At 32.9% G+C, this 23,926-nt stretch overlaps 1 protein-coding gene across 8 annotated transcripts in view; it reads right to left on the minus strand.

Annotated features, from left to right (window-relative positions):
* The window catches only part of LOC138305914 (uncharacterized), a 145,749-nt gene that overhangs the window by 112,167 nt on the left and 9,656 nt on the right, over positions 1 to 23,926 (minus strand). For 4 of the 8 annotated variants that reach the window (XM_069246199.1, XM_069246196.1, XM_069246197.1 and 1 more), the window contains exons 1-3: positions 11,010 to 11,082; positions 9,525 to 9,611; positions 940 to 1,023 (exon numbers count right to left, since the gene is read on the minus strand). The exons of the other annotated variants lie outside the window; for them this stretch is intronic. In XM_069246199.1, the coding sequence (XP_069102300.1) occupies positions 940 to 1,023; positions 9,525 to 9,611; positions 11,010 to 11,027 (189 nt within the window). In that variant the 5' untranslated portion in view covers positions 11,028 to 11,082. Of the gene's footprint in view, positions 1 to 939; positions 1,024 to 9,524; positions 9,612 to 11,009; positions 11,083 to 23,926 lie in introns of those variants that run through there. 8 annotated transcript variants of the gene reach the window in all.

Below are 23,926 nucleotides of genomic sequence, written 5' to 3' on the forward strand. Positions count from 1 at the left end.
TCCCTGTCACAACCAGCAAAAACTTCCACACATCCAAATGGTACTCAGCTGTCAAACACTATTAAACGGCATTAGTGTTTTGAACTACATTGCACATGTAATCTCTCGGACAGCTAAGCTGTTAATGCAAGTGGGTGTGACGGAAACAACAATGATAACAAGCAGCAACATCGGCAGCAACAGTAGTCTAATCCATGTAAGAATTAAACGGCAGACGGCTGGGTCCTACACGTATATGTTGTTATCATAGACAGACTATTGCCAATGTATTGCTATAAAATATTGTAGCAGATATACAGTGCAGTCAGTTAACTATTACTTTACCAATACCAAACAAAGGCAATGTTACCTGAGAACTCTATTTTAACATTGAAGATTCCTTTCGTTGTTTTGCTGTCTGCAGTGATAGTCAACTAACTCACAGTAATTAGGACGATGGGACGATTATGTCCCGCGATATATTAAAAACATATTTAGTTTAATTGGTTATAAGTCAAACTCAACCTAGCCGTATAGTCATCTACAAATGCTAGTAATATAGGAAAATAGATAGTATGGTATAATTGACATGATCCTCTAGAAACAATAATAGAAAAAGAGATACGACCCACGTTATTCTTGTAATATCAATATGTTGCTTTTAAAATGTTTGGCAACGCAAGTGGCAATTAATCGAACATTGCATTGGCAACGATGTTTATGGAATATTTGCTATATTGAACCGTACAAGCAAAACGAATAGGTTTTTTTCTTTGCACTAATAACTGGTCGCAACTACAATTCACCTTTCGACATTCATAATCAATATTGTACGTGGCGTAACTTTTCGCCATGTTTATTTCACGTAGTAAAACATTAAAATAATATGACTTTGCCCCTTAGTACAAAATCAAATGCATCTTATTATAAGACATGATTGAGACTGATATATGTACTCACCTTTTTAGGGTTTGCCCTGTGGCTCAACAACAGTTTTACGATGTCTGTATGCCCTCCACCTGCTGCATATTCCAATGCGAAACACTAAAACAAATCGAGACATTTTAGATATATCAGCCTACATGACACAATACTAAAGTGGAAGCAAATGATATTATATACAAATATTGCTAAAGTATCAAAATGGTGAGGGCCTGGAAGTGGCAATTTATCCAAGCCGGAATCATCAAGTAAAAGAGCAAAGTTAAACACACATACACACTGTGCTTGCTAATCAGGGATTTGAATACCGAGCAGAAATGATGGAAGTCACTGTCGTAGAATGCAACAAACTCTTAGAGCTACTAAACTATCACTGTGTGCCAACTTAGAGCTGAACGTCAAACTAAGTAAAATAAACAAAGTCAACTGATAATAAAGTGCGCAGGAGGACGGAGGTCATCGGTACCGAATTACACATAGTCCACATTAAAGACATCATCAACACTATATAAATACATGAGAGTGGGGGAAGATTGGTGGACGTGCTCACATGTGATGGTTTCGGGAGCAGACATACCATTTACCATTTAATACAGTCAACGGGAAATAAACATACTGCAACAAGCAAAAAAGTGGGATACAATTAATTTATCCCAACAGTAAACATCATCTTACTCACTTAATGTCTAATGTTTTTTTTCCATGTGAATATAATTGGGTAAAATCATTGCTATTTAAAAATCCAAAATTTACAAATAAAGGTCTTCTTGTCAGCTAGTGCAGATAGAACGCAGAACACGTTTACAATGCGACGTCATCGATATCTGTCATGTTGAAATCTGTATTACAATGTACAACGATATTTACAAAAATATAGCGATGAAAAACTAATGAAACGCAATATTAACCCACAAAAAATAGGCATGTAAGAACATCAGTAAACGAGTGTCATTTTTACAGAATGTACCAAGGAATGTACATTCCCGTATGTACAACAGGGGAATGGGAATATTGTCTTAAAATATAGACCCCTGTCTATATGACAAATTGTATCTAAACGATTCGAAAAAAAACCTGAATAATGATGTATTATCTAGATTTATGATGACCGACATGAGGTTATGTTGAAAAAAAAATACATCCAAAGGTTTAATTTACATTGAAATGGTAATTAATCGAACATTGCATTGGTGGTAATGTTTTGCCAGGCTTACGGCATGAAATTAAATCTTTTGTTCTCTTTGTTCTAATATATGGTCCCAAGCAGTTTAACACTTTTGACATTCTTTCATGATGTCTATATGACCTCCATTTGCTGCCGAATTCAACGCCTTCGAAAGAGCAGATTCTACATCGATGATAAAATTCAAATATGAATTTATATTTTATTTATTATGCTACGACTCACATTTGATGTTGCCTTTGATATATTTTATGCTTACAAGTTGCATTTTATCAGTTAAACGTCTCTTTCTCCCGTGGAACAATGGAACAACATGGAACTAATAAATATGTTCTGGACGACAACTAGATTCCCAGAAATAAATCGGTTTTTTTCTGTAAATGTCGTAAACTTCTAAAACAATTTAAAGTTTAAATATGAAAATTATATTTCAAATATTGAAGTTCAAATGAAAGATTACTCAACTTCTTCAGTTCTGTAAAAGACGTAAAACAAACGAAAAGAAGGGACTATCCTTGACGACATGATCAATTCTACGTCAAATACCACTGAATCTGTCGAGGTATTTATTAAGTTTATTCAATATTGGGTATTGAATATGATGTAGATCTAAGCAGAAAAACCCAACTGAATTTCGACAAAAAACTTGCAAAACTAAAATCACTAATTGCAATTTGGAACAAAAGAATTCTTACACCAATTGGCAAAATAGCTGTAATAAAAACCTTACTAATATCCTAGTTCAACCACTTATTTATATCGCTTCCAAATCCTGATAACTTGTATATTAAACAAATTAATTGTCTGTGCTTTGATTTTTTATGGAATGGTAAACCGGATCAAATTAAAAGAGATGTAATTATTAAAAAATATGAGGAAGGGGGGCTTAAAATGATTCATCTAAAATCTTTTATAACTGCTCTAAAAGTATCATGGATAAGAAGAATTTATTGTAAAGAATGAAACTGGGATATTATTCTAAGATCTCTATTTGACAAACAAAAATTAGCGAATACTGGAATTGAACACATAAAAAAACAATCTAAAAATTGTAAAAATTTATTTTGGAGAGATGTTCTAGAGGCTTGGTGTACGACCTTAAGTTCAAGTAATATTTACAAAACAAATATTTTAGAAAACCCTATTTGGTTTAATAATGAAATCAGAATAAATCATAAAGTTATTTTTAAGAAGTTATGGTATGAAAAGGGTGTTATATTTATCTATAACATTTTGAAAACAGACAAATCCATTTATAGTCTAGAAGAATTTCGTGAAACGTATAATATTCAGACCAATTTTCTAGAATATCAGGGTATAAAAAATGCCATTAATCATGTCATCAGAAACAATCAACAAAGTTTTGACTCTGAAAAAATATAACTCTTGCTAACATACCAATAAACCTCAAATTGATTTTAAGTTGTAAAAAAGGTGTTTAAAATATATATAATGTTTTAATTAAAAATGAAGTTATACCTACTGCTCAAAAGAAATGGAATCAAAATTTTGAAATTGATCGGGATGAATGGGGAAATATTTATAAACAACCTTTTAATGATACTACTAGCTCAAAGCTTCAATGGTTACAATTCCGAATAAATCACAGAATACTAACTACAAAAACACTTCTTTTAAGAATTGATAAATCAAACAACAATCTATGTACATTTTGTAAAACACATCCAGAAACAATCACTCATATATTTTGGGACTGTGAAAATGTATCAAATTTGATTGAACAATTAAGAATTTCTATAATTACTAATAATTTAAGTCTTAGATTTGAAAAACAGGATTTCATCTTCGGCAAACAAGATAGTACAAATACTAATTTCCATATTAAAATTTTGATACTGCTTCTAGTAAAACAATACATTTACAACTGCAAATGTCTTGAAAAAGAACTCAATTTAAACAGTCTAAAAAATCATATTAAATTTGAACTAAAAGCTCACAGGATTATAATATCCAACAGTAATTTAAAGCGGAAACCACAAGCACTTGCAGAATTACAAAATTGGTTAAATGTATAAACAGTAATATTTTATTTTTTTTTGAAAGATCTGTGACCTAGGTTTAGTTCCCCCCCTCTTTTTTTTTTAACCTTTTTTTTGTCCTGTCTTTGGTGTAATTTTTTATCAAGAGTTGTCTCCCCTAGTTCAATTTCTCATTATATCTGTAGGAAGGGAAATAACTCTTGATAGACCTTTTATGTGAATGTATGTGTGTATTTGTTACGTAATAAGTTACTTGTAAATATATGTATGTACATACGTTAAAATATTCAATTTGAAATAACTCTACAAATGTAACTTCTATTGTACTCGTCTTTGTTGTATCTTTTATATATGTTGTGATGTGTATATGTTTTGAAAAAAATGAATAAAAAATAAATTACAAAAAAAAAAAGAAAGTTTATTCAAAGTGTTTTCGGGTCCGAAAAAAAAAACATTGTGAGAAGCTGCAATGTATTGATCAATATTGATTAATAATTTAAATTAATGATTTGATAGGCACCGATGTGGCAAAATACGACCGTATATCGAGTTTTTACAGAGTGTGACAATTTGATTTCATCTACAATGCAGTGAACAAAGTACATAGGTCAGACCACAAAGCGAAGTTGTGTTCCACAATTTAATTTCACATTTTTATAATGTTATAACTGTAATGGTAATTAAAAGTGATTTATACAAGTATGTTTCCATATAAACATATATAGGGTTATAGTATGTGTTGTAACTAGGGTATAAGACATGTTCGTTTGTTCATTTGAATGATTTTCAAAACGTAATTCATCAAATCTGATGGTTTTCACTAGATAAGTGAAAAATAACATGTAAAAATGTTCACCAATAAATGGTTCACATAACTTAATTTACTTAAAATTTTAAAGTACTTCTAAATACAAATTATTTTTACAGATGTGCCAATGAGTCCCAATTTGCAATTAATTTAACATATCAAGTGGAACAGTGATTTTCTGGGAAATTTAAAAAAAAAAGGGTAGTGCAAATTCCATTAAATAAAGCAGGAAAATGGGAAACGTCTCAAATTATAGACCCGTGGTATCATTAAGCCAGTAAGACTATCAGTAAAGTTGGGTTAAACTCCATGCATCATCTTAACTCAAACGAGGAAAATGATGTGGGAAGAAACTATGGCTAAAATGACAAAAAAGAGAGGAAGTCCATCCGACCCCGAATCATTTAGTTCTTATATAGCGAGAAACGTAACGGAGCAATGTTACTTACATACATAACGGATGCACTTGCTGATTTGAAGCCAAGGTGTTAGGGAGCAACAAACTCTAAATGCTACTTAACGATTACCGAGACTACAGTTTGTTTGTTTGTTTGAGTTTTACGGCACATCGACAACTAAGGTCATGTAGGGCCAAACTACATGGCAGGCATTAGTATTAGGATATAAACAAGGAATGTACCTAAAAGATCAGGATAAGAAGAAGGCAAGTAAAAACAAAAATAAAATTGTAAATGTTGATTTAATCAAAAAGAATTGCATAGGATAAAATATTTTTGGCTAAAAAGCATGAGACAAATCATGCACAATGTTGCTGAAACGATTAGTGTTGTGTTGATATGAATATAAGATAAGATGAGAAAACGTTCAAATTTTGTTAAAAATGCCGATCTCTTTGAGATAGTTGAGAATACGATTATGTCTCACGACATGGAACAATGTGTACATGTCAGAGACATCATAATACTTATCTCGTTTGTGTTTAAAATCAATACAATGCAATAAAACATGCTCAACTGTGAGAGGAGAATCACATGCATGGCATGTAGGAGGACCTTCTGCTCTTAATAAATAGGAATGTGTAAAATATGTGTGTCAAGTCTGGAGCCGAGATAGAACAACTTCCTGTTTGCGGTCTCTCCGACTGGAGAGTTTAGGATTAAGTGTTAGGTTGTATTTCAAACAGTTAAATGTTTGTTTCGGTAGACCACCTTTGTTGCCAATGGGGTTTAATGACTGACTGAATTGAAGGTTTGATGTCAGTGTAAGGTAGTTTCAAATCAGTATGTGTTAGGCGAAGAGCAGTCTTAGCTGATTTATCGACCTTTTCATTCCCCTTTATACCCACATGGCTGGGAATCCAGAGATAAGTAATTTGAGTTTTAGAAGATAATTGAAATGTTCGGATCGATAGAGTTTGGGTTAGTGTGTTTCTAGGGTTTCTTGATTTCAAAGCTTGCAGGACCGAAAGAGAATCGGAACAGATGATTGCCTTTTCAATGTAGAGTTTTTCGATATGGTCAAGCGCCAGAACGATAGCACATGCTTCCGCAGAAAATATGGAGGCAACATCCACGGTGTACTCGTCAATGGTGTAGAAATTTATATTTAGTTCCTGCAAAAATTTTGAAATTCTAATGCCAAATGCTGGTATGAGCTTTTGAATTTATATAAATATTTCTTGATGCTGTGAGTTAATAACAAGATTAATTGCGGGTTTTTTAGGATTAGATTTGAGTTGAGCAGCATACTGTATATAATGTCTTTCGTCTATCGTCTATAGATGGCTCATTAGCTTCCACATGAAGACTCTTCACAGGTGTTGTTCGGAAAGCTCCAAGTGCGAGACGCAGTCCCTGAATCTGGATAGGGTCAAGCATCTGTACTTAGGAACTGCGAGCCGATCCATAAACAATCGAGCCGTAGTCACGTTTTGATCTAATAAGAGCCCGGTAGATACGCAGAAGCAGTTCACGGTCTGCACCCCAATCAGAATGGGAAAGAACACGTAGAATGATCAGCGTCTTCGGGGACTTATCCTTCAGACGTTTGATATGTGGAACAAAGGACAGTTTCGAATCAAATATTAGTCCAAGAAATTTAGTTTGTCCAACTACTGGAATTTTAATTCCAACGAGTGTGAGGTCTGGATCGTTGTGTGGTTTTCTTTTTTGACAGAAATGCATGCATACAGTTATTGATATTGAAAATCTAAAGCCAATTTCGTCAGCCCAATTTTGTAATTTGCATAAACATTGCTGTAGTTGTCGTTCTATAGTGTGCATCTGTAGCAGATCAAGAAATCATCCACAAATAGATGCCCTTCCGTAGATTGGCCGATACTGCAGAGCTACATGTTGATAGTAATACATAGCCGAGACAGAAAGTATGTACGGTTCGATAGAAAACGTCTAGTCACTGGTCACTCTGAGTAGGAAAAAGGCTGAAGATTTATGTGGCCTCAGCATTTGGAGAAGCCTATCACAGTTTTATATTACTGACAACAAAGGTGGCAAATGAGAATCTAAGGACCATCGGCGTATCACAATATCACCCTTTTATCAATGATATTACATGTTCTCCTCTCACAACACGTATGACTAGTTATAAAGAGCGTAAAACACAATAAAATGATTTTCTGCAAAATTATCACCAATGATGTATTATATTATCATAGTAATGCCACAAAAGGTGTTGGATTTTACATAGAAGTCTAGCTGTACATTAAATGGAAAGACGAGTATTCACTGGCCATCACAAATACCAAACATCTTTATCCTGATTTATTTTAATCAGGTATTCAAGAAAATTAATTAGATGGGAGGAGATAGGCAAACTGTACATTAATGTTAGCCATGACAGCAAGCGGTTAAACATCGCAAAACATATTTATAAAAGTAAGATAAACGGTAAAAATTGAGTTAAATCTGTATCATATATTTCAAGTATATGGAAAATATATATTAACATAAATGACCAGGTGTTCCAATTGGGCGTGGGAAAAACGTGGTGAGGCATTTGACTCGAGTCATCCAGCTGTATTGCTTTTATTCCGAGTTAGTTCCCGTCGGCAGTGGTGAGATATGTATGAAATATCTGTAGCGACTCTACAGCTAGCCCAAACTTGATAACCTCGCCAAAGGATAGAACAAAAACCAGGGACTTAATTATTTGTTGTACTTGCACCTCTTCATACAGACAACCTATGCCCGAACGTACATTTTATAACCCTAATGGAACCTGACCAGATACTTGGTCTCGACCTTGACCCCAGCTTCCAATTGACTAATCATGTCTGTAAAATTTGTAACGTTTGATATTCTATGAATACTGACCTTTCTCTTTACAACATAAACATGTCCATTTTCTATGATAGTTATGTCTATCATTTACTCAAAATTCTTTTATTATCGGTTTCACCTAGTCTGAAAGTATGATAGTCACTGATAAAATCAGCATTCTGAATGTTTTGAAGATATTCTACGGTGAGATGTCAATTCATTCAAGGTGTTAATAGGTCACATTGCGAAAACAACTATATTGCATTTAAGTATAGATCTTTTTATGCTTACCGTTTTCAAGTATTTCAGTATTTCATTAACGTATTTTGGATTTTGATCAAGACATTCTAAACAAACGAATATTGAAATAGGGCCAAAAGAAAGACCACAGATAGTGCAGTATCTGCTTATACGCCATGTACAGAAGTGACCAAAAACCTCCGTCGATGAAATTGCTGGAGAATTGCGACAGAAGTATTCAGACAGAAAATCGAATCCCATCAACGATGAAAAACACAGTAGCATCTGCATATATGTCATGTAAAGAAGTGGCCAATCACCTTGATGGAATCTCTGGAACACGGCAGACGTAGTTCGACAAGAAAATGAATTTCATTAAGGCTAGAGAGTCATAAGCAGTATGTTTACATCCCGTGTCACTACCCGCCTAGATGAAATTCCTGGATAATGGAGCCACTCCGTACGCGTATAGTTTACAGACAACTATACACCATCAACACAGAAGGACATTTAATTATGGCCTAAACAAACCAATACCCCTAAATTATAAAGTATTGCATGCAATAAATACGAAAGTGTGGTGTTTCAAATAGAGTACAGGCACATTTTTAAAAAATATATGATTTTATGACATATTAAAGAAAAACAATCCCATGTAAATTTTAAAATCTGAAAGCATTATATCAAGACATCTATAATTTCCCTAAACTTGTCCACCGCAATCAATATTTGTTTTTGTACATCATAGGTTCCTTTTCAAAGCTTCGATATTCGGATATTTGGATAGATGGTACTTATTTGGGATTATGCCGCAGGCCTATACACAAATAGTTGATATCAAAACTGGAATCGCATTGAGCTTAGATAATTTTAAGTGGCAAAGCAATGGAGATAAAAAAACTGAATAAATTTGTTTGATATAATTTCAGTAAAATTGATTGAACTTGAATAGCCTCTGATGCAAAATATATTTCCAACGTAAAATTGAATATTAAATCGAAATATATGATTTCATGACACATGAACGAAAAAAACTCCCATGCAAACATTAAAATCTATTTCTCTATATTTTCTATAGATCAGTGGTGTGTTCGTTCCCTGCATATTCATATATATCGTTTTCTAACTCCTACCTTGTTCGGGTCTGCTCCGTCCCATAAACAAGCGATAACTTCCTCTCTGTCCCCTCTTTCTGCAGCTTTCTCAAGTTTGACACCAATCTTCAAACCAAAGATATTGCATCAGTGTAAACAAGGCGGTACTAGCTAATTCTTGTCAACAATGTATTTGATACGTACCATCTATATTGATATACATGTATGTATGTTCTGATTTCTAAATTAATGGAAGAGGTTTTAGAATAAAATTAGTGAATAATGAGATGAATTTCATCCTAAAACTTCGCACACTTAAAACACATATCAATGGAGAGTAATCTTATATAATAAAATGTTTTCATGTCGATAGACAGGTATTCAGATCAGCCGACTGGACGTTTGGACGTTTTCAAAGTTTTTAATGACCTCTTTTTGAAAGAAATAATTTGTATTGGCTTTACATTAAGGGGGATACAATTCTTAAATAAGGAATTGTTCCTTGCCTCTTCGAAAATATATCATATATATATCGACCACTATATGGCATTTAATTATTTAACATGATAAATAACAGTCACGAGTTGGCGACCATGTTTATCCAATTACTTCATCTTCATCTTTTTATAATGTAGTGATCAGTTCTTATGCTGTTAATACATAACTACATGTTATCATTCAATTTAAATTCAATACGCTTTGAAGATTAGAGCTAAGTTGAACGCCAATCGGAATCAAGAATATTGAATTTAACTAATAGCCTAAAGGTATATTGCGGTTAGTATTGAGCAGGGTAACATACGCACTTCCCTGGAATAAACTCGTCCATTACTTTCCAGGGGTCACACAACGATTCCCTTACATTTACCGTTTAGTCTCATTCCAGAGTCCCTACATGGGCGCTAATGTAACAGATTGTAGGATTTTATATATAAATTTCATCATTGCTTTGCCAGGGATTGAAACGTCTGGAGTACTAGTCTGACGTTCAACCGATCGAGGTAAAGAGAAATTATCACTAGCATTGGCAAGTGTTACGCGTGCACTTAATTATTTTTGTATAATTAATTGCTTACACATAAACCAATACCAAGATGTCCCAGATTTCAAAAGAGTGATACCAAATTCTGAGTGAAAATAAGTACATTCAAAGGAATATCCAATAATTAGCATATCCCCTTTTAAAACACAATTTTCTGAAATACCAACTGCTTAAAATTATATAATAATCATTATTATAAATGTTTGAAATAAATTGATATATACAATTTATCGTTTAGGCTACACCGAATACAGACTATTGTTTAACTGACCTCATTTTTTTCTTGTGAAAACATTATCCACATACAATGTAGTATCATTTAATGGCATCTGGGCAATTATTGCCTTTGCGATGCTATTCATCATATTTCAAGCGGTACAATTCAATTATATTGCAGACAGGTATTCCCCTTATAAATACATATACACAAATAAGGCAGTAATCCAAATTTTAGAATTAGAAAGATATAAAATCCAACTTACTGGGTAATGTTCCATCATTTGTCTATTTCACTAAGACGAACAGCAAAACTTCAGATCGTTTTTTTGAGACCTGGAACAAATAAATACATCAGATATGAAATGAGTGCGTTATTCTTTGACCACGTTAAGAGTATCGTTGGAAACGTTATTTTTTTTGAAAGCGTTATTTTTTTTCGTGGAAATACCACTGCCTATTGTTCTCATTGACCCCCTACGGCGACAGCGCAGTGAGCCGGCGGGCGAGCTTCGCTAGTGCGTTGACCACTCACCCATAACGAGAGCACGGCTCCCAAGATATAGTCGACTGGCGGTATCGCTGTCACTGTATCGCTACCGTATCGCATGTGCTGTGCAACTGAGCATGGAATATACACATGTATATAGTTTTCAGTTACTATATTTACAGTTCTTTTTCTCCAAAGTTTGCATTCACTGTATAAATTTATTGAAAATTCCTTACATATTAGGGTTGTGTTGGAATCGACAAGGACGTTTAAATCCTTCGAATCGGTCATAGTTTAACTACACTGTACAAAGATTTGATGTTTTTTTAACATATTGTGTATTTCAAGTTTATTGATTATTACGTTATAAATATAATATATAGATATGTTTCTGATAACGTACGTAATCTGTTTTGATTAACGAAATTGTGTACATTTCTTGAATGGCTGATTAACAAAATTATTTGTCGAAGTTATGCATATTATGGAATCTGTTTTGATTAACGAAATTGTGTACATTTCTTGAATGGCTGATTTATATATATCACAACATTATTTGAGGCATATTTTGGAACAAGTGCTATATATTCAAAATGAACATTACAAAATCTACTATACCGACGGTAATTCTATATGATATGTCGTATCGTACAGGGAAGACACAAATAAATATCAAATGCACGTCCCTTGAATACAGTTACAATACGCATGATGCAAACTGACATGCATTTATTTAATTAAATACACTGTATTGTACGTTTTGTCTACGTTATGAAAAGTGAAATATATATTCAAGTTCATGCTAAAATCACTGCTGCCAAAACAAACTCCATTGTATCCGACTTGCTACCGCGCAGAGACATGTAACATGCACAGCGACCCGTGAAAATTGCCCGCGGGTCAAGCAGTCGTGGATCTTTTATTTTCGTCAAGTATTATTATCTACGCTAATTTGTATGTACTGTTTGGAATCGGCATGTTAACTTAAGCCATTAACTTTTAACTTCAACAAAGATTATTGAAAAATGTTACCATGACATAGAGTCATCTAGCTAAAGGAAAACTATACTCTACTATCAAAGAATTTGTGTCACGATAAAATGAGGTGTGTTCTCCTCGGAGACACTCGGAGTCATTAGTTGCTGGACACATAGATATCCGCATTTCGGTGTCAGGACATGTATTGTGGTAACGTGACTTATTTGGTGCGTGACGTAATCGACCCTACGCGAGGCAGCGCAGCTCATCACTATCAATGCTTGCATACGACGCTCGACACACACCTACCTGTGATTTTCAAAAAACGTATTTTCAGCGATTTGGGATTGTTGCTACGTTTCTTTGATTTTTTTAATTATTAAATAGCATTGTCATGAACTTTCGTTTTCTTATTGTGAGAACCGCGATGAACAACGTAACCCTGTACAATTTCACCTGGATGCGGAGGCTGGTGGATAATTATGTATATTTAATGAGTGTAAAACTTTCGTGTAGATTTCTTACTTTTTTTTCAATGATTTATGCATTCTTTCTAAAGACTGTAGTAAAAAGTAACACATACTTGTATTCATCGTAGCGATTAACATTTTTCTACATATTTAATTCTCCCTTTCTCTTTCTTTCTTTCTTTCTCTCCCTCCCTCTCTGAGTGACAGGTCACAGCACTTACAGGTTCTCGCCATGTCTGCTAGTGTGATTATCCTGTTTAGACAGGAATTCACACTAGACCTATACACGGTGGAGAAGGTTAACGGAATCGTGATGCGCCCTGACTTACGAGGCTAGACTTACGGGGCGCTTATATTTCATTGTATTTAGGCGGCACTAGTAGGAGCACGAAGCGAGAAAATGGCCGACAATAATTGTATACACTTTATAGACAAAGATATTGAAAGGGAACGTTAGCATTGAAAGTTGCTAGTAGACGTCAAAAAATCTCTTTATGAGTTGCAAATTGGTTGAAATCTTAGCGAAGTACAGGATTAGCTGGGCGGGTGGTTACGTTATGTATAGTAATCTTCAGAATGTGCACACAAGTCATCTACAAGTATTTAAACCAGAGACTTAAAGGATTTGTGCATTCAAAAATAATAATTTCAGTTTATGCTGGCAATGGCTTTAGATTTCAGATTTCAGATTTTCATATATTTCACTCTCAGACATACAAGTATGTAACAGGAGGTCACTATACATAATATAAAACATGCAAGTATATTGGGCCCATAGCGTAACAATGCATTACAATATGTATTAGTGATGTACATGCTCTTTATCAGACCTCGTAGAAACCTCTCCGTGCCGCGCGCGACCGGAATAACCTGTAAACCGCTGATATCGAGGTAAAATTTTATGACCACCCGGTCATGCATATTTTCTAGCTCTAAACCGTGTGACGTCATAATAGTCCGTGGCTTATAGCTGTACTATAACTGATGTGCTATCACTTACATCGACGGTCACAGGAAAAGCCGATCAAAGATTTTTTATGATTAATTTTCAGTGAAGTTAATCGTACAATAACGTTGGCTCTTATATGAATAACTAAAAGAGTGAAATTCGATGTTTCAAATACTCTAATTTATGGTCTAATAGCAGGTATCTTCGTGTATTTATGAAAGAAAATCCACACAGAAATAAAAGTTTCAGATTTTTTGTCGAGGAGTTCAGCAACGAATAAGCTTTAATTAGATAACATTTTTCCTGTAGTCTGTATCTTTGATACATTGTGAATTGCAAAGTTTGTGACTGTAAAATGAAATTTTATGTTACAATTTAAGAAATCCTTGATTAGAGCATCAAGGATATGATGCTTGACATACGTACGCACCGATGTTTGATCATTACAAACACTGTGTTTTGTGTTGCTAACCGAATAAATCGAGATACATTTATTGCAATACCGTAAAACGTTTCAACATGTGGTAGAAAGAATTTACTTTTGATATTATAAAAGATCATATAATTGAGATATTAAGCAAAACAAACTATTTTTTCAGACCGTGTGGTCGCTTTCAATTTTTAATCGATATACGAGTAGATACACCGATATTATAGATATATAATTAGCCATGCCTTTGGTTTGATGGTTATGTAATACCTTGACCAGGATTTTATTTACCTGTACACGCCGCCATTCAACGAACTCACCTGCAATTACCTGGCCGCGGGCAATTTGCTATTCGGTGGACTATATCGGGTATTTGCTATTGTCTTACTGTCAATCAGGTTAGGACATCCGTTAATTGGATTGTGATTTGAATTATGGAAACCCCGTACATCTATGCACTAGTTTTTTATTACACATATATAAGAAATGTCGTACACAGGTATCGAAAATTAAAAATGGAAAGTTTTATTCAGAAACAAAAATGTTCTAATAAACTATTTTCAACTAAAGGTTTAACTTAAAATTATTACTATACTGTAATTATTCAATCGTCGCATATAGCAATCTTCCGTAATTTAAAAAAATTTTATTATAAAAATTCTACTCATGATATTTTCACACTTATTTAATCTGGTAAAATTACATGTATAGTCCCATGCAAATGAAGGTTACAAAATCATTACAATCTAATTATACATCTAAAATATGTTCACTCAGCATAAACAATGAAAAAATTTTCATATGGATATTTACATCTAGTTAACTGTCCTGTATACAGGTAATTTCAATTTTTCATTTGAACCTCATAATATAAATGTTCATCATATCAATATCTATTAAATACGGTAAATGATATATGCAAAATATTTGAAAATGACATATTGTAAAAAATTTTAAGGATTACGTTTTTGAAAATGATTGGGACAAAAGAATGGCTAAATTTCATCTAAATTCAAATAAGAAACAAGTTGTAAATTTGAACATTATCTTGACATGTATAACCATTGATGTATTTTTCTTACTTGTAGGCTCAGTAAACGTTATGGATAAAGTTTCAAAGGCAAAATATTAAGATATACATATAATTTTCGTACAATAAATAATACTGTTACTATCCAATATCACATAAAATGATAACCGTCCACAAATTTTATTTTTTACTCAAACTCTGTGCCATTTTTGCATCGTTATATGCAAAGAATAATTTTATAATTAAAAAACACGGATTCTAGAATTATATTCATCCTAAAAATTGTTGGGTTATTTTACTAAATAAAAAGATAAAAGTGTTACGTTATACTGTTTTTTTTTATTACACTGAAAATTCCACATCCATAGCTATCTAAATCTCAGTCAAAAGTGTTTTATAATGTGTATCATCATTTTGATATCCTATCAAATTGGACTTGTTACCAATCGTAAAGTAAGATCAATTGAATGTATTGTTTAATTTTGAAATGGTGTAAATAAAAATGTTTTGAAACTGAAAATATCTACCAAAAAAGCTAGAATTTATAACCTATTGCTCAGAACTTATCTCAAAATGGAGTATTATCGTATATGTATAATAATGTTCATGATATGCTCATGTAATACGTGTATATTTAACCTTGTGTATAGCAAAATAATAAGTTTGACTACTTGTCATTGTGACATTATCATCAAGACCACTTTTGATACCACCCTATTTTATGCTCATTATCTAACGAATAAGTTTGATGACACTGAAAAAATGATGACCAAAACCAACAGATAGAATAATATTAGTAATACATAAACGGAATTTGCATATTTAAATTTTTTGTTAAATAGATGTGTCAGTAAAACATGATAATTTCAGTTAATGCTAAAATGGCTTCATAAGTCTCACGTGTACATGTTATAAAATTACTGTACCGCATTGCGGGAAATAAGAAAATAACCATGTTAAGCCGTGTATCGAGGTCAAATTTTCAGAATTTTCACCCGACTATTTATGCGTAAACAATGCAATTGCTCTAAAATTGTAATACCTGTGGCAATTCATGTCAATTGTTAATAATTTTAGAAATGGCTTATATAATTTCGGATAATGTAAACTATAACTGATTACAAATCACTTATATAATGACGGTCACAGGAAAATGTATTCGAGTCAATGGTTTTTAAATTATTTTTGAGTGAATGTTACCTTTTTCATATACAATAAAAAATTATCGAATGTAAATAAATTAGATGAAGTTCGATGCTAATACTTAAATTATTGTTATACTAGTACGTAGCATAATGTATCAAGGTGAAATTGAATGAAAAAAATCTTTAACAGAAATAAAAGTTCTGTGTATTTCACCTTTGAACTACATTTTCAGCAACGAATAACATTTTAATTTGATAATATTTTCCTGTAAACTGTAATCTTTGATACATTGTTTTTCTAAACTGCATATCAATATTTTGACATGTAGCCAAAAATGAAATTTTACGTATAAAAGTAGTAATCAGAAATCCTTAATTAAAGCATCGACTATTGATATGCTTGCTATCAGTAACGTACACACTCGATAATTGATCATTATAGACATTTTTCATGTATGTGTTTTTTAACCGAATATTGAGATACATTAAATACAGTTACCGTAATAGATTGAAAAACATATATGGTAGAAAGGTATATTTAGATATACATCCAGTGATCAAAATATTGAAAATTACGCAACAGAATTAAAACTATTTATTTAAGAAGTACTTTTTGCATATTGGGCTTTAATCGATATACGAAATAGATGACCGATTATATATATTATAATTATTCACGTTTTTTTGACTGAAATTGATTTTGATTAGCACAAACCAGGTTCATGTTGACATTTATTGTTGTACACAATGGCCATTCATCGAACTTCACAAAGTAATAACCACGTGCCTGCAATAAGGCAATTTGTGCTAAATTGTCGAAAAGTCTTATCAAGGTATTTGGCCATTTAAATTTATTGGTCGTATGTGTCAATCATTTGAGAACATCCGAATAATTTAAAAATTGCATCGAATCGTTTTCTGAAATGACAATGTTGAATTGAATTTCCAAATATCTACTGATTAGGTATTTAAAAATGTCACATACTACATTTTGAATTTATAAGAAACATATTTGATAATATTTCAAAAAGCAAATTTATATTCTCCAGTTTCAATTACTATAATCATTACACTTTCAATTACATAAGATTACGTTATACGTATTTATTTATGACTTATGTGTCCATTTGATAAAATAATAATTGGTATTTTTATTAAACTATATTTATGAAAGTTTTTTTTCGTATTAAAATAAGTTCTAAGTTTAATTTATTTTTTTGAAATCTGTTCAAAAACCTATAGCATTTTTTAAGTTTATTGATTCAAGTTCTGATATAAATAACGGAATCGTAGGCATATATATATTAATTGATAACGTATTTTTTTAAATATAAAGTACAGAAACTCTATTAATGTTGTATTCACAATTTACATGTTTTGTTGATCATTCTTCAAATTTGTACCAGGATAGGCCGGGATCTAGGGGGGGTCTACGTGCACCCCCCCCCCCACAACTTAACGAACCAATGTTTTTCTGAAGCCTTATGACCCACTGATAACGAAATCGAGAGGTAACATTGTATAAACTGGGATGAACTTCCGGTTATGACGTCATCAAGATGGCCGCCATCTCGTATTTCACTAAAGATTGAAAAATAGTCATAACATTGACATTTTTCAACCGAAGAAGACAAATGAGGCATCAAAATGACCACAATAGAACAACAAATACATATCAGGACCATATAATCCAATATATGTAGTTATTTCTACGCAGGAAATGAAAAAATCGGATTTTAAGCTCAAAAATGGTAATTTTTTAGCAAATTTTTCATATTTGGCTTGACGCAGCAAAAATGTTTGTCAACAGCAAACTATTATTTCTAATCAGTTATTTGACCTCTTATCAATCAGTAAAAACAACACCAACAAAAAAACAATGTTAACATTGTATAAGCTCCGGTTATGACGTCATCAAGATGGCCGCCATCTCGAATTTCACTAACAATTGAAAAATAGTCATAGCATTAACATTTTTCAACCGAAGTAGACAAATGAGGTATCAAAATGATCATAATAGAACATCAAATTCATATCGGGACCATATAATCCAATATATGTAGTGATTTCTACGCAGGAAATGAAAAAATAGGATTTTAAGCTCAAAAATGATAATTTTTTAGCAAATTTTTCATATTTGGCTTTACGCAGCTATAATTGTTTCCCAACAAGAAACTATTATTCGTAAACAGTTATTTGACATTTAATCACTCAGTGACAACAATAAAGAAATTAATAAAGGAGAGTACACAAAGAATATTGTTATATACCATCATTAAGTTAACAAAACATCACCGTGCTATACAGGTATATTATCACTATTTTTCTAAACTCAATCCGGCTGACCACTCACCAGTGTCGCCTAGATGTATATATGAGAGTGTCCTCAAATTTAGTTTGTACCTTTTGGGTGTTTCTTTATGTACTGGAAACATAAATGTAAAGATTGACCAGAATATGCTAGACTAGTATGTGTCTGCAGTAGTCAATACACAGTTTCGTTTATTTCCTATGCCATATTTATTAGCACAAAATGTTCATATCGGTTACACCACATATGTCACATATTTCTAATTTCACTGGTGGTTCTCAATTATAACCATTATCATTGTGCGCAAGCTTTCCTTAAATCTTCTCGCACCGCCTCACTGCTGCAGCTATTCCCCTCTGTCGTGACTCGGCACTGATCTGGTAAGCTGGTACAATGCAGTCCAAAAAATCAGAAGTGTAATCGCGAAATATCAGTATCCAATGCACCGTCGAAATAGCCAGAGCGTTGACCGTCCTTCGATTTTTGTCGAGAGAGCTCTGTATTGTGACACTACATTACCAGTGCAGGTCGTTCTAGACTAGTCCTGTCATCACTTTGATGACCCCATAGCCTCATAGCCAGTAGTTTTAGATCAGAGAACAACAGAGTATCAACAGGGAATGTGGGATACTCTCTCCTTCAGATCATCTTAACATATCGTAATATGACTGCTGTTGGGTGTTTCAAGAACCCTTCTTTTCCCCCCCCCACCCACCACTTTCACCAGCGAAATTACACCAGATTCCATCTATCTTCTCATCTGAATGGGGGTGAATAGAATGATTCAAGCACCAAATCTCTTCATCAAACCTTGTGGACACTCGTGCGTCCCAAACTATATGTGCACATGGTGATATCCTACGAGGTCTTTCATGGAGTAATTATCCTTGGTAACTGTTTTTTTGCATATGGGCAGACACTTCCCATGGCCCTGTGTTGTGGTACTGGTTCTTGCTGTATGCGTGATCTGGTGTAATGCGTGGATACACCAATTGACTCTCTGGACTCTCTCTAGCAAGTAATTACAAAGTCTTTCTACAGTGCTCTCCCAGACTTGGCAAAACGAGAGGAACTTCACATGTAGACCTCATTTATGACCTCAAAGAATCCACCTGTGCAATCTATGGTCATGATGGTTCACAAGAATGATGGAGCTTAATGGCTGCTTCACCTACGAATTGAAGGATAGATGCAACCTCAACCCTATTGCCAGAATGTTGGCTAACTGGCTGTCTTTTCCACATCCTAACCTACAAGACAAGAGGTCTGGAACATCATATCTCGATATGGTGAAATCACAAGTTTGGAACACAGGATGCAGCCTCTCAAACATCCATCCGGCGAAACCCGAATGTTATTGATGTTACCTCTGGCCCATGGACGGTATTGAGAAAGTTAGAACATACGATCGGTAAACCGTGTAATGTAACTGTCCACAACATACTGCTCATCACTCATCGACACTCCTGAGGCCGAGAAAGCACGCACAAAACGAATAATGCCTTATTCATTAAGAACTACTATTGACAAGAATATATGTGATACCACTGCAGTACCTAACCATCCTGACATTTCCTTACGTTATACACAGAAAAATAAAGTTAACAGTGGATGGGCGCTATTTCTAAAAGAAACAAATTTCGGAAAGTGTCGTGGTATTAACGGAAACAAAATGCTTTCTTCAGTTTTAATTTGATATACCTATGTTGTAGAGCTTGGCGATGGGTGCAGTATAAAAATTCATTTTGAGACGGCGAGCAGTTCTACAAACTTCGAACACGAGAAAATGGATTATGTTTGAGGAATATTGGTCATAGCTCCCACTGATTAGATATTAAGCCTACCTTAAATAATTTCGAATGTGTTAAGATATGGATCGTCATATTAGGCCAATGTTCATCCTTTATCAGAGGAAGATCTAAAGACATCCGGAAACTGTCTAGATGTCAGCAAGGTTTTCGGAAAAAAATAGCACAATCATATGACGCTGTATCAATAAACGCCTACCCCGGTGTGATGTTTTGTAAACCTAAAGGCTTGGATGTGGGTAAGTTAACAATAATTTCTTTTTGATGGTCTTTACTATATATTTCTTTGTTTTGTTCGTTTGTTCTGGTCTATACTAAAATTGATTAGAGGTCAAAATAAATGTTTACATAATAATAGTTTCTTGATTGGGAAACATCATTTACGCTGCTGCGATAAAGCTGCCAAATATGAAAAATTTGCTAAAAAAATTATCAGTTTTTGAGTAACTTAAAAAAATCCTACTTTTTTCGATTTCCTGCGTAGAAATCACTGTACATATATATTTGGTATTATATTGGTCCCGATAATGAATTATGATGTTCTATTATGAGCATTTTGATACCTCATTTTGTCTACTTCCAGGTTGATGAAACAATGTTAATGATCATCGAAACTATTTTTCAAATTTTGTTAGTGAAAATTCGAGATTGAGCGGCCATCTTGATGACGTCATAACCGGGGCTTATACAATGTTAACAATTGTTTTTTTGTGTGGTGTTTTGTTTTTTTATTGATTGAGATATGAATCTAAATACACTGATTAAGAAGATCAAATAGTTTGCTGTTGGCAAACATTTTCGATTGCGTCAAGCCATAAATATGAAGTCAAAAATTTGCTAAAAAATTATACACTTTTTGAGCTTAAAAATACGATAGTTCTTTTCATATTTCCTGCGTAGTAAAATAGCTAATATACATATTTGGAATTATATGGTCCTATATGATATGTATTTTGTTGTTTATTTGTATTGTGGTCATTTTTGATGCCTCTCATTTGTTCTTCTTCGGGTTGGAAAAATGTCATACATGTTATGACTATTATTTCAATCTCTCGTTTAGTGAAATTCGAGAATGGGCGGCCATACCTTGATGACGTCCATTTATACCGGAAGGGAAGTTCTTCCCAGTTTATACAAGGTTACCTCTCGTTTTCGTTTATCAAGTGGTCACGCAAAGGCTTCAGCTCAAAAAACACACCTTTGGTTCGTTATATAAGTTGTAGGGCCGGGGGGGGGTGCACGGTAGGACCCCTAGATCCCGGCCTAGTACCTCATTTCTTATATGTTTTCAATTCATTCATATAATTAACCTCGTAACATACCCCCTAGACAAATGATTCAAGATTAACCTGAATGTTCTATGAAATTTAAAATCTTTAAACCCCTCCTTTTTATCAAGTCCTATATATGACATAAAATCACATAAATAATTTTTTAATTTAAGAAATATAATGTAATTAAATTGCATAAAGAAATTATAATTAAAGATCAAAACCTTTTGTCACAATGTATTAAAACTTGCAATAAAATATACGATTTATCCATTGATGCAAGACGTTGATATAAATTTGAAAAAAGTATTACCAAAAACTATAATGCATAAATTGTTTCACAATGATATTTATTTGGTCAAATTAAATGAACTTTACTGCCAATAACTAAAGAATTGATTTTATACTTTTTTGATTTACAGGTGAAAATTCGACATCATATGTAACAAATCTAAATCACATGGACCTCCAAATTTGATCCTGGTCTTGTGAAATCATTTTGGGAAGTCTTTTAGTGATCAAATTGGACTGATTTATATCTTTTAAACTTGTGATTTAAAATTCGAGTAAACGTTGAAGTTTGTTTGAAAAGATTTTTTAAATTGGTTAGTTTCAAAAGTCATTAATACACCATCTACATTTCAAAAAAATTCAAAACAAGCATCTGACATTTACTTCAATTTGAAATAATCAGTAACGTCATTTTGATTAGCGAAATATTCAGTCCTAAAATGTTCGGATCAGTCTGACTACTGAATTTTAGATAGCTATGCCATGTATGAATTTCAATGACATAAAGGATTTATAACGTAACACTATTTTTTAAATTAAAATCCCAAAATTTAGCATGAATATATCTAGTAAATTTTTTTCATGAAGAGCGGTGTAAAATTTTTCTAAATTCGGCTGCCATAACGATGCAAAATTTATACGTGGCAAGTTTTGAGTAATGAAATTAATTAATGTGGACGGTTATTCAGTTTAAAACAAATATTGAGATTGTAACAGTACCGAACTTATACCTAAAAATTATATGCAATAAATTTATTGTTGCCTTTGAAATATGTTTAAACATATTTTCATTAAAAAAGCTAAAAATACCATCAATGGCTTTTTTCTGATATGAAAATGTTCCTAAATTCAAAAAATGATATTTTGCTATCCTAGGAATATTTGAAAAAGTGGCACAATAGGTTAAATCCTTAAAATAGCTTATATGTTATTGTAAGAACCGTTTTGTAATCATTAAGATCCAGGTTTAATGTATAATGAACATTTATCATATATCCAAAAAAGTAATATCATAGGTTGATTTGAAATTAAAAATTGAAATTATGCTTTTACAGGGATCTATACATAGATATAAAAATGTACCTTTTTGAATAAAAAACTAGTGATATTTACTACTGGGTTTCATGTAATTTTCACAGTAATCCAATTCATTAAATTCTTTATTTTATGACATTTACATGGATAAACTTTGTGAAACTGTTTAAAATACATACTAATTATTAATTTTTAAATATAAGGCTAGAAATTACGGAAGATTATGATTGCTATAAACGATTAAATTACAATAGACTGGAACCAATTTTAGGTTAAACCTTTAGTTGAAATAGTTCTTAGAAACATTTTTGTTTCTGAACAAAAGTCCATTCCATTTTTAAACCTGTGTAACATATATATGTTGATATGTAATATATGTTCACTAGGTATATAAGGTATACTTATTTTATATTTGCTTTTACATCTTCATTTTAAACATTAGGTGACAATAAAAAACCTTTAGCATAATTAACGGGGTTTGATAATATCGATGTAAATCACCATCCAATTAACGGATGTCCTAACCTGATTGACAGTAAGACAATAGCAAATACCCGATATAGTCCACCGAATAGCAAATTGCCCGCGGCCAGGGTAATTAACAGGTGAGTTCGATGAATGGCGGCGGCGTGTACAGGTAAACAACATCCTGGTCAAGGTATTACATAACCATCAAACCAAAGGCATGGCTAATTATATATCTATAATATCGGTGTATCTACTCGTATATCGATTAAAAATTGAAAGCGACCGCACGGTCTGAAAAAATAGTTTGTTTTGCTTAATATCTCAATTATATGATCTTTTATAATATCAAAAGTAAATTCTTTCTACCACATGTTGAAACGTTTTACGGTATTGCAATAAATGTATCTCGATTTATTCGGTTAGCAACACACAACACAATGTTTGTAATGATCAAACATCGGTGCGTACGTATGTCAAGCATCATATCCTTGATGCTCTAATCAAGGA

This window comes from Argopecten irradians, chromosome 13 (genome assembly GCF_041381155.1).
Source record: "Argopecten irradians isolate NY chromosome 13, Ai_NY, whole genome shotgun sequence".
NCBI lineage: Eukaryota > Metazoa > Mollusca > Bivalvia > Pectinida > Pectinidae > Argopecten > Argopecten irradians.